General features: G+C 48.2%; 1 protein-coding gene across 9 annotated transcripts in view; it reads right to left on the bottom strand.

Annotated features, from left to right (window-relative positions):
• Window positions 1-534: 534 nt before the first annotated feature.
• ZNF592 (zinc finger protein 592) overlaps window positions 535-16,201 on the bottom strand; it is a 58,530-nt gene continuing 42,863 nt past the window's right edge. For 8 of the 9 annotated variants that reach the window (XM_066355100.1, XM_066355105.1, XM_066355106.1 and 5 more), the window contains 6 exons: window positions 7,938-8,114; window positions 7,502-7,661; window positions 7,102-7,389; window positions 6,772-6,884; window positions 5,975-6,110; window positions 535-4,623 (listed from right to left, as the gene is read on the bottom strand). In XM_066355100.1, coding sequence (XP_066211197.1) covers window positions 4,105-4,623; window positions 5,975-6,110; window positions 6,772-6,884; window positions 7,102-7,389; window positions 7,502-7,661; window positions 7,938-8,114 — 1,393 coding nt within the window. In that variant the 3' untranslated portion in view covers window positions 535-4,104. Of the gene's footprint in view, window positions 4,624-5,974; window positions 6,111-6,768; window positions 6,885-7,101; window positions 7,416-7,501; window positions 7,662-7,937; window positions 8,115-16,201 lie in introns of those variants that run through there. The other variant, XM_066355109.1, reaches the window with a different exon arrangement.

Genomic DNA, 16,201 nt, shown 5'->3' with positions numbered 1-16,201 from the left:
CTGCTGTCAGATGGTAGAAAAGGTCACCAATGACCTAAGTCCCTTAGAGCAGTGGTCCCCAACCCCCAGGCCGCGGACCAGTACCAGTCCGTGGGCCATTTGGTACCGGTTCGCAGAGAAAGAATAAATAACTTACTTTATTTCCGTTTTATTTATATTTAAGTCTGAACGATTTTTTTTAAAAAATGACCAGATTCCCTCTGTTACATCCGTCTAAGACTCACTCTTGACGCTTGTCTCGGACACATGATACATTTATCTGTCCCACCCTAAAGGCCGGTCCGTGAAAATATTTTCTGACATTAAACCGGTCTGTGGCCCAAAAAAGGTTGGGGACCACTGCCTTCGAGGAGATAAGGGGATAAAGGAGCATGTTGTAGAATCTGGAAGATCTTGCCTTACTCAGATCAGACCCTGAGAAAATCTGATTCTTCCATGCACACATTCATTCATTCACTTCCTCAAACATTCTTTGAACCACTACTGAATGCAAGGAACTGTGCTAGAGACTTTTAAAAAATCAGACCCACTAGATGAATTTGGAATAATCTCCATTATATACATGAAAAAAAGCAAGCTTCAGAACACTGTGTATAGAATGCTACCATTTGTATTAAAAATAGATATATAAATATACATATTTATAAACTTGTAAATGCATAGAATTGCTCAGAAAGGATACACAAGATTATAGACAACAGCGATTACCTCTGGAGAGGGGATGGGGGACTGAAGGCTGATCTCCATTAGGAAGCTTACTTCTTTTTCATTGTATACGTACTCTTTTGTATTGCTTGGATGTCTTACCCATGTATATGTATTAATTTTTCAAAACATAAAAAATTTTTAAAACAAGTAAAATAAGGTGTGCTCAGTGCTGAATATGCAGTGGTGAACAGGGCAGGCGGGAATGGGGGGTAGGGTCCTCAGTCTCCGGGAAGGCCAAGTGTGTTGAACTTGCTGAGCCACAAGCTTAAGTATTCAAAACCCAAACTGTTTACATAAGTTAAGGGAACAGTTCTTTCTACACACTCAATGAACTTATAGTAATTCGGCATATCATTTTACAGAGATAAAGCAGTTGGAAAATAAATACTAGTCATTTGTCAAGCCTCGGCATGTATTAAATTGTAGTTTCCATGAGGGTGGGGATTTTATCTGTTTAACCTGACCAGGAGAGCACTCCAACTAATGTGCAGATAAGTGCTTCTTACAGCAAGCATTTTCTGATAACAAACGATAGCACAACCATTAAAAACACCTTAAAAAAGAAAAAGATCAAAAAGATATTAGACCCTGAGGGAACCATGTTCCCTGTGAGGGCTAGGCAACCTTTTCTGGTATGGCCCCTCCAAAAAGGATGGTCTTCAACGGGCAAGTTAAATCCCTATGAGAATCAAAGGTCATAGAGGCACTGCCTGTGCTTTTGTTGTAAATGTGATGTACACGGCTCTCCTTGGGATGACAAGGCACAGACTGACTCCAAAGAGAACCTGGCACTCCAGCCACCGGGGAGGTAGGAGAGTGGCTGTCTGGATGGCTGCAAACCGGACAAGCTGGCGGCTGGCCAAAGCAGCTGAGTCACTCACGCAGCACAGTTGTTGACACCATGGGCTTTATAACCAGACAAGCTTGACTCAGCACCATTGCTTACAGGTGGCCTGGCAAGTCATTTAACCTCTCTTGAGCCTCAGTTTTCTTCTCTGTTCAATGGAGGACAACTGTGAGATCACTGTGACAACTACATGAGAATCACTAGAAAGTATTTAGCAAGATACTGGGCATGCAAGCAGGGCTTAAAGTGCTACTGTCATCAGGGTTACTAAATAATGAAGGTGTCCCAGATCCATCGTAACTTACCATTAACATCCAAGTCTGAATGGCAGGCAAGGCATCCTCTACCCTCTCTGCCCTGAAGTGACAATAAGACTCCCTCACTTTTGTATAATGTTTCATAATCTAGGACATGCTTCTGGCACTCATCATCTCATAAAAGCCAGAGAAGGAAGTTGGGTGGGAATGAGAATCTGTTTTGAAGGAGTGGGGCCAGTGAAGTTAGAGGCTTTGTTAGAGCTGGTTACGGGCAGCCCCGGCTGCAGCAGACCCAGGTTTCCTGGTACGTGGCTCAGCATCCCTTCCACGCCACTCCGTTCTCAGGAAGGAGAGATGGATCTCGGGTCAGGACAAGTGGTCAAATCTGCAGTTTCACTGCCTCCTCCCCACTCCAGTGACTACTGTTTCTGGGCAGGAAGAGACTCAGCCATCCATTTCAAACCTTTCTACCACCCCCCTCTTTGAGTTCTTCCTGTGAATGGGACCAGGGCGCCCTGCAACTGGAATGACATCGAAGTTGGAGTGAGCTCTGGCTTCGCAGGCAGCCGGAACCAGGCCCGGCACGCCCTCACTGCCTCCCTGAGCAGAGACATGGTGGCCTTGCCAGGTATAGCAATCATTAAACAGCAGAGTCTCTGTTCAAAGGCAAGCACTAACCTTTCCCAATGTCGTTAGTATTTCCACTAAAAATGTGGCATTTGATAGAGAAAGAAAATGACTTTTGTCTTCCATTATGAAAAGGTTAAGCACATTTATCTGACTTAATGATCTAGAACTGATATTCAATGCCTCCTTTGAAAGATCATCTCTAAGAACTCAGCCAGCACTCACTTCCCTTTGCTGCACTGGACCCTGTCGGCAGGTCCCATGTCCCACCCAGGCAGGGCTGCAGCAGCCCCCTGGGTCAGAGGTCAGAGGACACCCCCCACAGGGCCTGCTCCTTGTGCTGGGTCAGGCCCTAACTCTGCCGTCAGTGAAACAGCAGCCCAACCTCAATTATCTAATCCCAATTCTGTGATACCCATGGCACAGGCAGTACCAAGGCCTCCTGAACACTGCAAGAAAGGTACAAAAGTCCTCCCTCCAGTCTCAGGGTTCTCTTAGGTTGAAAATCCATTTGGAAGAGACATGAAGGTGCCCAGAAAATTTCCACAGGCCCTAAAGCCGATGCTGCTAGCCCAGGGGAGACATTGAAGGTTACTCTTGACCAGCATTAAGACCTTCCCTCACGCCTTCAGAGGTCTCAAGAGAATCAAGTCCCAGGGTGCTGGTTTCCCAACCACAGCTCCAGAACCTAGAGGACCTTCCTTGGAGAGCAGCAACACTGTTCTCTCTCAGAAATGGGACAATGAGGGGCATCTGGGAAAGACCCTTGAGTGGAGCAGGGTGGGGCCAGGCTCACTTGAAGAGGAATACAAGAGCCCACCTGCGTAGTAAGAAGAATTTTTTATTTGAAATAGAGTCTGAGCAACATGTGTAGCCGAGAAGAGGAGGGGCTGGTCTGCCTTGAGCAGCAGCCTCTCTAATGGCACAGGAGCAAGAATACAAATGTCCCAACGTCTGTGTGCCCCGAACCTCACTTGTCAGGAAAGGCAGGATGGCTGCAGGACAAGGAGCACACGCCTTCTGAAGGGTCTGCCCCTCGCCGCCTGCCTGCCTGCCTGGGCCACACTTCTGCACCCCGGGTTCCAAACACAGGTGTGCTGCAGAAGTTTGTCCCACCCACAGACAGGATGAGCCAGTGTGACAATCAATTCTCCAGGACTGTTTCCAGGGGAAAGAATCAGAGAAGACAGGAAGGAAGGGCAAGGTGACCAGGGCCTTTGCCAGGCCAGGCTGGGCAAAGCTCTCCAAGAGGGACTGTGCCAGCCCCTCTCATCCCCCTTCTCAGGCTCTGACCACCCAGAGAGCTCAGAGGAGTCCCTTGACTGAAGGCAGCAGGTGGGGAGCCTCCCAGAAGAGCACAGCACTGAGGGGTTTCAGGCGGAGTGGACAGCACTGGGGTTGGAAGGATACAGACAAGAGTCGGGGTACCGAGAAGCAGCACAAAGCCATAAATAACAGAAGTAAATTCATGTCTGTGAGGGTCCTGGGCGACCCCGCATCTCCCGGGGCTGGAGCACACCCAGCTCCCCGCAGCTCAGGGCAGACCCTGCTCCAGGGCACTGCCTGCCACACTCACACCGGGCAGAGAGGTTGGTTTTCCACTGTCCACACAGCAGGTGCGGCACGCCACAGCACCACCTGACCGCACATACTGCCGGCCTCTGGTCACGCCCGAGGGGACGGTGCATGGCTGTCCTGATCCTGAGAGGCCTGTGGTTGACGCCGAGCATCATAGGCACCATCCTCCTCAAGGGCCTGGCCCAGTGATCTCCTGGCCTCTGGGTCGCCTGACAAAGGCTCACCGGTACATTCTTCCAGTCCATTTTCCCTGGTCTCCATGGACACCTCCTCCCCGGAGCCCTCCTCTGGCTCCGCAGCCTCCACTGCCGCCTCGGCCGCCTCCTCATCCTCCTCCTGGTCTCTCACCTTGTGGACGATGAAGAGGTGGCGGCTGAGGGAGCTGGCGGAGGTGTAGCACAAGCCGCAGAGGAGACACTGGGCTGTGGAGCTGTCCACCTGGTGCTGAGGTATGTGGCTCTGAAACTCGAGCCCCGAGTCTGTGGCAAAGCTGCATTTTGCGCACTGGAAAAGGGACTTGTGCCTCTTGATGGAGGAGACGGTCACGCCGTTGCTGGTGCCTGGAGCATCCGCCGCCCCGCTGACCCGTCTCTTCAGATGGTTCACCTGAAGGGGACACAGCATGAGCCGAGTCCAGGCTGAGCCTAGCCCAAGACAGGAGCCCCCAGACATGACCAGTGCAGCCCAAAGCCTCGCAGAATCTCCACCCAGGCCAGAGTTATCCTAGCCATGAACGCTGGTTTAGCTTTGCTTTGTTTGGGGGCTTTGTTTGCTTTCTGTAATGTAACCTATGCTGTGGCACGACATTCCAAAGCTACAGGAAAGGCATGGCGATTACTTCCCTCCAGCCCGTGCCCCAGGCCTGATCTCCAGAGAACACCGCATCACCGGGCTGTGGCTCCTCCAAGGAGTACTCTATGTGTACACAAAATAAAACTGCTGTCTTTTACACAATGATAGCGTTACATGCACACTTTTCTTCGCCCTGCTCTTTTCATGGCACAACATGACTGACACTTGTTTCCATGAATCCTAGACAGAGGCCATGCTTTCCCAACTGTGGCAAATGAACCCAGCATGGGGATGAACAGTCCCCACTAGCAGACTTGGTCGAGTTCCATCTTTGTCAAGTGCACAGTGCTGCAGTGAACACAATTCTTTGTGCCCAAGGCCAAAGATATGACAAATCCAAGAAGCTGGCTGCATCAAAGGGGGTATGCTTCAGACGGGAGGGGAGGGGCTGCATTTTAATCACAGACAGATGTTGCCAAAATGCCAAGTGACACTCCACCTGCTGTGTGTGAAAGGGCCTTTGCTGACCAGGGAAAGTCTTTCTCTCAACAGCCAAGAAAGAATATCTTGGAACTCCAGCTCTCAGCATTTACCAGACATGCCAGGCCCCTCTGAGGAGCAGGCAGCCCCTACCATGAGGCGACAGTGAAGAGGGAGGCCAGGCTGCTCCCCAATCAGCAGAAATGGGAATGGGCATGGAACACAGATAAGGCCACAGGACAAGGGTCCAAGAGAACAGAAGAGGGACGTTGGAGTATGGCTCCTCCCATAACTAGCAGGGTCAGCCAAGCATGGCCATCGTCACCAGGCAGTCAGTCCCACCAGCCCCCTCCTAGGACTGCAATGAAGCAAAAGCAGGCTAGTGTGTGAAAGCTCCCCCATGTCGCTGAGCACAGCCCACCGCTAGGGAAGGGTTCAGTGACAGGGAGACAGCAGGAACAAGAGGCCATTGGGCTGCCTCAAGGGCCTTTGTCCCTGTCCTTTACTTGTGTACAGTCCCAGGTGGGTCACACAGAGCTCGAGAGTGACATACATTGAGGAAAGTTGTCACTGCTGGTTGTGGCATGACTGCATAACAAATGGGTGCCCTGTGGCCTTCCTAGTGCTCCTCCAGCTCTAGGCCTCCTGAGCAACCTGCTCCAGTGGAGAGGGATCCCACACTCACCTGAGGGGAATGTCTACCCGGAGGTCTGACTTTGGACGTCTGGCTCAAATCAGGGTTTCTGATACCATGCATAAGGCTGATGTGGCTCTCCAGGAGGGAGGGCCGAGGAAAGCTGGGGCTGTCCTCTGTGCAATACCTGCAAACAAACAACCAAAGAGATCGTGTGAGCTGACAGGCCGCAGAGCCCAGCAGAGCCAGGCAGGCCTAGCAGGCAGGCGGGGTGGATGCTGCTTCTGGCTACAGGGGAGAGAGTTTGGAGCAGACGGATAGCAGGCTGGGTGGTCCTCAGACAGGCTGGGGAATGCTGCATCCTCCCCAGAGAAATCTAATCAGCAAGACAGCCAAGGTGACAGACAACAGCAAGTCAGAATATTTGCACTGGCCCTTGGCCATGATCTTACTCTACACTGCCTGATATCACTGCCCAGAGGCCCGAGTGCTGGGCTGGTGGTCAGCATGAAAGGCCAGTGTATGTGCTGAAGGATAGACAGGGAGTGCTGACGGGGCTCAGGGTCACACACTCCTCGTATACCTCAGGGCCCTTCACCAAGGACAAGCAATGCAGCCCCAGGTTAGTGAAGTGGGAAAGGGGGGTGCCGGGGGCCCCCCAGGTTCTGGAAGCTGGTTTCTGACCTGCCCTGCTTTCTAATCTAGCCACAAAATTTTCCCATTTTCCATTCAGAAACTTGCTTCTCTCTTGCCTTTCTTCCCTGACCTCAGAGCAGAGAAAAGCTCCGAGGTGCCATGGACAGTCTTTTTGGATGTCAGGCCTCCTGGCTTCCCCTCTGCAGACTCACCCACACGTGTAGACTTTCTTGACAGTGTCATGGTTGTTGCGGATGTGCTTGCGCAGGCTACTGGGGGTGTGGAAGGACTGTTCACATTGCCGGCACGGGTACCGCTTCAGCATCTGCAAGTGGTCACAGAAAGCAAAGCCTCAGAACTGTAAAATAGCTCTAGGTGCACCTTTGTTCTCAGGTGACACAGACAGAAAGGACGTTCCAACCTGAAAAGCCATAGAACCCACCCTGCTCAAAGCATCAGAAATCCGAAGGGGTTAGCCACAAAGGGACCCCATAGAAGTCCAGAGAATCCGGCACACACTGTGACCCTGGGATGGCACTTACCCGACCATGGCTCTTTTTCATGTGGGACACATAGCTCTCCCGATCAGGAACCCACTCCTGGCACTCCTGGCAGGTCCAGCCAGTGCTCCGCAGCCGGGGCTTGCCCTCAGCCCTGCGATGGGCCTCGGACCTGCCCCAGCGGCTAGGTGGCAGGGAGCTGCCCCGAGCAGCCACGCTAGTGGCAGGGGCCTCAGTGGGAACTCGAGAACCAGGACGGCTTGATGATGTGTCTGCTGATGACTGAAGGCTTGACAGCTCATCCACATTTCGAGGAACACCGTGGATGCTCTGGGGATGGGGAGAGCGATTACTGACTGGGCAAGGGGAAAGAGGCACAGAGTCAGACCCCTGGCCCAAGGCGTGTGCCCTCCTCCCAACCTCCTCCTCCAGGGCCACCCACCTTGACATGCTGCATCAGATCCGGCTTCTGCAGGAACAAGAGCGGGCACTCAGGGCACTTAAAGACGCCCACCTGTGCCTTGCTGGCATTCTGGTAAAAATGCTGCTGAATGTGCCTCTTCTTGTTGAAGACCATTTCACAGGAGCACTGATACATGAGCCTGTGAGACAAGCCCCAGGGTGTAAGGTGGCCAAGGCTCTGCTGGCAGAACCACACAGCCCTCCACCCTTTCTCTGCTATCTCTGAACCAGGGTCAGGTTTGGCAAAGCACTACTCTGAGCCAGTGCGAATAATCCCCAGCCTCAGATGTCTTCAGTGGACTCCAGACATCTCTGCCACTAGCCCTGGTTCCCAGTTCATCCAAACACCTCCCCCTCCAGCACCCAGGCCACTAGACTCCACCCCACAAGCTTGCTGGCCCTGAAGCTGTACTCACTGGGAGGGTTTGTGGGGCTGGGTGGGGTGCTGGGTGGTGCAGTGGTCCGCAGTGCTGCTGGCAGTCTTGAAGGCCATGGGGCAGAAAGCACATTTGTGGAAAACCTGGCAGTGCCTCTCCTGGATGTGGCTTTTCAGCAAGGCCAAGGTCAGGTGGACAACCCCACAGTGGATGCACCTGAATGACAGAGGTGGTGGGTAGGGGACAAAGGTCAGACCCTGAGTGGCTCTGGAAGAAGAGGAATGGAAGGCAGAAACAGAGCTGTCTCGGGACATTCCCTCCAGCACTCAATCTTCCATTCTTCACCTGTACATCCTGAGAGCCTGCCTGCTTCCCTCTGGCACAATATGTAGCCCAGGGCTCCCCCAAGCCCAAGGCTATGTCTGATAGAGAAGGGAGGAGAAACCCTCCCCACCCATCACTGGACAAAGGATACTACTCTTTTCTAAAACAAAAACTTGAGCACAGAGAAGAGAAGTTGGTGGGGGTAGAGAAAGAAGGGAGTGGTTCAAAAATGATAAACAGTATTCATTTAATGTCCTACAACTAACTGCAGGAGTCCAAGAGAAAGTTCAGGAAGCTGCAGAAAGCCTGTGCCTTTCCATAGGCTGGCACTCAGTAAACAGGGATAGCCACTGAATAAAAAGCAGTTAAGAAATGCTATGCTCTCCATGACAACCACATTAAAACAAATGGCCCAGAGCCCAGGAAGAAACATTTTAGTCTGACCAGGCGATGGCACAGTAAAAGGAGAATCGGACTGGGGCATGGAGGACCCAGATTTGAAACCCCAAGGTTGCTGGCTTGAGCGCAGGCTCACCAGCTTGAGCGCGGAGTCGCGGGCTTAAGCATGGGATCATAGACATGACCCCTCGGTCACTGGCTTGAACCCAAAGGTCGCTGGCTTGGAGCCCAAGGTCGCTGGCTTGAGCAAGGAAGGGGTCACTATCTCTGCTACAGCCCCCGGTCAAGGCACATATGAAAAAGCAATCAATGAATCCTTAGCTAAGGAGACTCAGGAGCCACAACGAAGAATTGATGCTTCTCATCTCTCTGCCTTCCTGTTTGGTCTGTCCCTATCTGTCCCTCTCTGTCACAAAAAAAACAAACACACACAAAAAAAACACTCTAGAGCAGCACTGTCCAGTAGCATTTGCTGTGATGATGGAAATGTTCTATACTTCACTGTACATGTTGCTGTTCAAATTTAAATTAATAAAATAAAATAGACAGTTATACTGGCCACATTTTAAGGGTTCGGTAGCCACATGTGGCTGGTACCACCCTTCTGGACCACGCAACTCCTAAGTGTTGTGATGTCTCCTTGGTGGGACCATGGATAGCTTTTTGTTTCTCCCTACCGCTACCAACTTTGCTTATTTGTTTCTCCCTACCTTTTCCCATTTCCTGATTTTTGTTTAGTGAATATATCATTTTTTATAATGTATAAACCGAAACAATTTTCCTGAAATTGAGGTTGTGTTGAACTTTCCCTCCCTCCCTCCCTCCCTCTCTTCCTCCCTCTCTTCCTTCCTCCCTCCCTCCCTCCCTCCCTCCCCTTCCCTCCTTCCTTCCTTCCTTCCTTCCTTCCTCTTTCTTTTCTTTCTTTTCTTTCAAAGGAGGGAAGATAGAAATATTCCTGCATGCACCCCAACCAGGAGCCACCCAGCAACCCCCATCGGGGCCGGTACTCACAACCAAGGTATTTTTAGCGCCTGAGGAGGAGGCTCCATGGAACCATCCTCAGCGCCTGGGGCCAACACACTCGAATCAATCAGCCATGGCTGCAAGAGAGGAAGAGAGGGGAGAAGCATATGGTCGCTTCTCCTGTGTGCTCTGACCAGCAACTGAACTCGGGACTTCTACACACTTGGTCAACACTCTACCACGAAGCCAACTGGCCATGGCCGGACCTTCTTTCAACTTCAAATATCTCTCTATAAATGTTGCCTTTCCTTTCTTCAGTATGTGACCTGTCTCCATGCCAAGCTGCATCCACCCAGGCTCCTAGACCCTCTCATGTGTTCAGTCTTTCCTCCTGCCCCCCATAAACACACACAGATCTCCTGTATATGAGAAAACACCCTTATCTTCCTTTTGTCACAAAATTGGCTGTAATATTATCTGCCTCTGTACCCTTGACATCTAGTAGGCTATAGAAGAGAAGCTGTGGCTTTACTGAAAAGAAAGACACACTTTCACTTAAGAATTCTTTAACTCCAATATTTTTTTCAGTTTACAAAATTATCCCATTTTCACAATCCACATAAATCATCACAGAATCCTGACCAACCATTTTGTTTTTCTTTCTTCTGTTTGGGTGAGTCTGGAGGAGAGAGCAGGGATTATAGAATCACCTTTGCAAACTTATTAGGCATGAGGAGCAGCCCACAAAATCAGAAAGTTGTTTGTGATGAACTCCAAGGAACACTCATTACTAAACCTGTACATGCTGTAGAGTTTCTATACAAAGTACTGACTTACTTATATTTTACTTTCCTTACTGTTCAATAAATAATGACCAACTTCTAGCACACAGAAGTATTTCCATACCACAAGGTATTGTGAGGAGAAAAGAAATCCATATTTCCAAATCCATCCACGGGGCAACTCCACCTGAGATGTGTAAGGAATAGATCTTAAGTGGCCTTATTTGTGCAGTCTGACCAAACTTCTGCAGGAACGATGTAAATATCCTCTTCAAAAAACAACTGAAGCCTGACCAGGTGATGGTGCAGTGGATAGAGCATTAGACTCGGACACAGAGGACCCAGGATTGAAATTCCAAGGTTGCCGGTTCGAACATGGGCTCACCAGCTTGACTGTAGGGTCGCTGGCTTGAGTGTGGGATCATAAACATGACCCCATGGTCACTGGCTTGAAGCTCAAGGTAGCTGGCTTGAGCCTAAGATGGCAGTCTTGAGCAAGGGGTCACTGGCTCTGCTGCAGCCCCCGGTCAAGGCACATATGAGAAAACAATGAATTAACAAAGAATTGATGCTTTTCATCTCTTTCCCTTCCTGCCTGACCCTATCTGTCTCTCTCTCTGTCTCTTTCTCTCTCTGTTGCTAAAAAAAACAACTGAAAATATATCTTATTTACCTAGTAGACATATTCTTCAAAGAAACCACCCTGAAAATAACACCATGAAAAAGTAAAAGAAAACTTGCCAGCCTGGCCAGTTACCTCAATAGGTTTAGTCTCATCTTAAAACAAGGTTGCGGGTTCGATCCCTGGTCAGGAACACAAAGAAAGCAACCAAAAAATGCACAACTGAGTGAAACAATAAATGCTTCCCTTCCCCCTCCCCTCTCTCTGTTTTCCTAAAAATCAATAAAAATTAAGCCCTCGCTTGGACAGCTCAGCTGGTTGGAGCATCGTCCTGGAGCATGGTGGATGCCAGTTTGATTCCCCGATCAGGGTACATAGAGGACCAGCTCAATGACCCTGTCTCTCTCTCTCCCTGCCTCTCTCAAAAAAAACCCCAAAAAACAAACAAACAAAAAAATACTTGCCGCCTGACCAGGCGGTGGTGCAGTAGATAGAGCGTCAGACGGGGACGCAGAGGACCCAGGTTCAAGACCCTGAGGTCGCCAGCTTGAGCACGGCCTCATCTGGTTTGAGCAAAAGCTCACCAGCTTGGACCCAAGGTCGCTGGCTCCAGCAAGGGGTTACTCGGTCTGCTGAAGGCCCGTGGTCAAGGGGCCTTGAGAAAGCAATCAATGAACAACTAAGATGTTGCAACGCGCAACGAAAAACTAATGATTGATGCTTCTCATTTCTCTGTTCCTGTCTGTCTGTCCCTGTCTACCCCTCTCTCTGACTCTCTCTCTCTCTGTCTCTGTAAAAAAAGAAACAAAAAAATCTCCTATAGTAATACCTACAGAACAAGAGAAAATATTTGCAATCATGTATCTGACAAGGGATTTGTATCCAAAATGTATAAACTACTCTTACAATACAGTAATAAAACAAATAACCCAATTAAAAATGGGCAAAGGATCTGAATAGACATTTCTCCAAAGAAGATATTCAAATATCCAAAAAACACATGAAAAGATGCTCAACACCATAAACCATCAGGAAAAGGCAAATCAAAACCAGAGTGAGGCACCATTTACATCCACAAGGATGGCTAGAATCGAGTCAGACATAACAAACGGCAAGGATGCAGAGAAATCAGAACCTTCATGCTCTTCATGTACAACCACTCTGGGAAACCATCTGGCAGCTGCTCAAAAAGTAAAACTTCGAGCCTGACTGGTGGTGGCGCAGTGGATAGTGTCGACCTGGGATGCTGAGGTCCCCGGTTCAAAACCCCAACATCGCCAGCTTGGGCATAGGCTCACCAGGTTGAGTGTGGGGTCACTGGCTTGGGCATGGGATCATCAATATAATCCCATGGTCGCTGGCTTGAGTCCAAAAGTCACTGGCTTGAGTCCAAAAGTCACTGGCTTGAAGCCCAAGGTCACTGGCTTGAGCAAGGGGTCACTGGCTTGGCTGGAGTCCACCGGTCAAGGCACATACAAGAAGCAATCAATGAACAACTGAAGATGCCACAACTACTACCAGTTGATGCTTCTCACCTCTCTCCCTTCCTGTCACCCTCTCTCTCTCCTCCCCCCCACCAAAAAATAAAACTTCGAGTTATCGTATGACCCCTATTCTACTCCTAGGTTTGCAGCCACAAGAACTGAAAACATATATCGACACAAGAACTTATACAGATTTAAATGCAAGTCACGAAACCATAAAAATCTTGTAAGAAAACATAGGCAGTAAACTCTCCGATATCTCTTACAGCAATATTTTTACCCATATATCTCTATGGGCAACTGAAATAAAGGACAAAATAAACAAATGGGACTGTATCAAACTAACAAGCTTTTGCACAGCAAAAGACATCATTAACAAAATAAAAAGACAACCTACACAATGGGAGAACATATTCGCTGATACGTCTGATAAGGGGTTAATAGCCAAAATTTATAAAAAACTTCTAAAACTCAACAAGAGGAAGGTAGACAATCCAATTGAAAAATGGGCAAAGGGTCTGACCAGGCAGTGGTGCAGTAGATAGAGCATCGGACTGGGATGTGGAGGACTCAGGTTCGAGACCCCGAGGTCACCAGCTTGAGCGCAGGCTCATCTGGTTTGAGCAAAAGCTCACCAGCTTGTACCCAAGGTTGCTGGCTTGAGCAAGGGATACTTGGTCTGCTGAAGGCCCGCGGTCAAGGCACATATGAGAAAGCAATCAATGAACAACTAAGGTGTTGCAACAAAATACTGATGATTGATGCTTCTCATCTCTCTCCGTTTCTGTCTGTCCCTATCTATCCCTCTCTCTGTCTCTGTTTAAAAAAATAAATGGGCAAAGGTACTAAATAGAGAAGACATTTCTCCAAAGAGGACATACAGATGGCCAATAGGTACATGAAAAAAATGTTCAACATCACTAATCATCAGAGAAAGGCAAGTTGAAACCACAGATACCACCTCATATCTGTCAGAATGAATCTCATTAACAAATCAACACACGCCTAACCAGGTGGTGGCATAGTGGATAGAGCATCAGACTGGGATGAGGAGGACCCAGATTCGAGACCCTGAGGTCACCAGCTTGAACACGGGTTCATCTGGTTTGAGCAAAGCTCACTAGCTTGGATCCAAGGTCACTGGCTTGAGCAAGGGGTTACTTGGTCTGCCGTACCCCCCTGGTCAGGGCACATTTGAGAAAGCAATCAATGAACAACTAAAGTACCACAATGAAAAATTGATGCTTTTCATCTCTCTCCCTTCCTGTCTGTCCTTATCTATCCCTCTCTCTGACTCATTCTGTCTCCGTCAAAAAAAAAAAAAGAAAATCAATGCACAAGTGCTGGCGAGGTGTGAAGAAAAGGGAACCCTCCTACACTGCGTGGAAAACAGCATGATGCTTCCTCAAAAATTTAAAAATGAAACTGCCTTTTGACCCAGCTATCCCACTTTTAGGAATATATTCTAAGAATCCCAAAACACTGATTCAAAAGAAGATATGCACCCTCATGTTTATTGCAGCATTGTTTACAATAGCCAAGATCTGGAAACAGCCTGTGTCCATCAGTGGATAAATGGATAAAAAGCTGTGGTACATATGTACACAATGGAATACTATGCGGCTGTGAAAAAGGAAATCTTACCTTTTGCGATGGCATGGATGGACCTGGAGGTTATTATGCTAAGTGAAATAAGATAGGCAGAAAAATACAAATATCATATGATCTTACTTATATGTGGAATGTGATGAACACAATACACTAAGGACCGAAATAGAAACAGAGGCAGAGTCACATGGAATGAAGGACAGCTGTCAGAGGGAAGGGGGATGAGGGGACAGGATCAAAGAAGGTAAAGAAATTAGCCAAATTATATATGTGTAACATATAAACACAGATAACAGGGCAGAAAGTCACAGAGGAAAAGGGGGGTTGAAGTAGGGATAGGGAGAGGGGGTTCAGGGGGTGAGATGAGAATGGAAAGAGACTTTGCATGAGGCATGGGGGGTCGATGTGGGGGGTGAGGGTGTTACAGTAAGTGGGACACTTGAAACACTTGAAACCATGTTAACACAGTAAATAAATTTTAAAAACTCGTACATAAATACTCAGTAGCAGAATTTTTCATAACGGCCAAAAGGTGCTTATCAACTGATGAATGGATAAACAGTATGTGGTATATACAAACAATGAATTCAGCCGTAGAAAGGAATCAAGTGCTAATATATGTTACAACATAGATGAATCTTGAAAATATTATGCTAAAAGCACATATTATATGATCCATTTATGTGAAATACCCAAGAGACAAAGCTATAAGACAGAGTAAGTTAGTGGTTGTTTATGGACTGGGAGGATGAGAGCATTGTGAATATATGGTGCTTTTTGGGTGACGAAAATGTTCTAAAATTGCTTGTGGTAATTGCACAACTCTGAAAATACTGAAAACCATAGGCTTGTACACTTTAAATGTGTGAATTGTATGGCATATAAATTAAATCTGAATAAAGCTGTTACCAAAAAATATATTAAAAGTAGAAGATCTTAGCTGTAATGAAAATAGTAGAAGATCTTAGCTGTAATGAATAGTGTATCAGTATGTGTGTCTTTGGAATTCAACAATAAATTACTAAAAATTTTAATGTCCATTATCTTTAGTAATACCTTTCCAGCTGAATCACAATACATTTCTAGCTGACATTCTTTACAAAAAGGCTTGAAAAACTAAATTGCTTTTGAGGCACTGTTTCTTTTTACTCTTCTAGAAGAAAGTAAAATAAAATAATTAGAAGACAAAAAAGAATCTATTAATCCATCTGTGTTATTGGAAATTTCTTGGGTTTGTGATTTAAAGACAGGCCCTGGTCAGTTTGCTCAATGGATAGAGTGTCAGCCTGATGTATGGACATCCCGGGTTTGATTCCAGTCACAGCACACAGGAGAAGCAACCATCTGCTTCTCTTCTCCCCCTCTCTTTCTCCCCTCCCCCCCACAGCCATGGCTCATTCAAGCAAGCTGGCCCTGGGAACTGACCTCACCTCAGACGCTTAAATAGCTCAGTTGACAAGCAACAGAGCAATGGCCCCAGATGGGCAGAGCATCACCCCATACGCGGCTTGCTGGGTGGATCCTAGTTGGGGCACATGCAGGAGTCTGTCTCTCTGCCTCCCTGCCTCTCACTTAATAATAACAATAATAATAATAATAATAATAATAATAATGAAGAAGATTCAAAGATAGGCCCTGGCCAGTTGGTTCAATGGATAGAGCTTTGGCCCAGGTTCAAACATATGGATGTCCCAGGTTCAATTCCTGGTCAGAGCACACAGGAGAAGCAACCACCATCTGCTTCTCTCCCCCTCCCTCTTCCCCTTCTCTCCCTCTTCCTCTCCCACAGCCAGTGGCTCAACTGGTTTAAACATTGGCCCAGGTGCTGAGGATAGCTCGGTTGGTCCCAATGTGCCAGCCTCAGGTGTTAAAAATAGCTTGCTTGCCTGACCAGGTAGTGGCGCAGTGAATAGAGCATCGAACTGGGATGCCGAGGCCCCAGGTTCGAGACCACCAGGTCGCCAGCTTGAGCGCAGGCACATCTGGTTTGAGCAAAAGCTCAACAGCTTAGACCCAAGGTCGCTGGCTCGAGCAAGGGGTTACTGGTCTGCTGAAGGCCCACGGTCAAGACACATATGAGAAAGCAATCAATGAACAACTAAGGTGTCGCAATGCGCAACG

This window comes from Saccopteryx leptura, chromosome 13 (genome assembly GCF_036850995.1).
Source record: "Saccopteryx leptura isolate mSacLep1 chromosome 13, mSacLep1_pri_phased_curated, whole genome shotgun sequence".
Taxonomy (NCBI): Eukaryota; Metazoa; Chordata; class Mammalia; order Chiroptera; family Emballonuridae; genus Saccopteryx; species Saccopteryx leptura.
The sequence above is the reverse complement of the archived record's forward strand: the minus strand, read 5'-3'. Positions and strand labels throughout refer to the sequence as shown.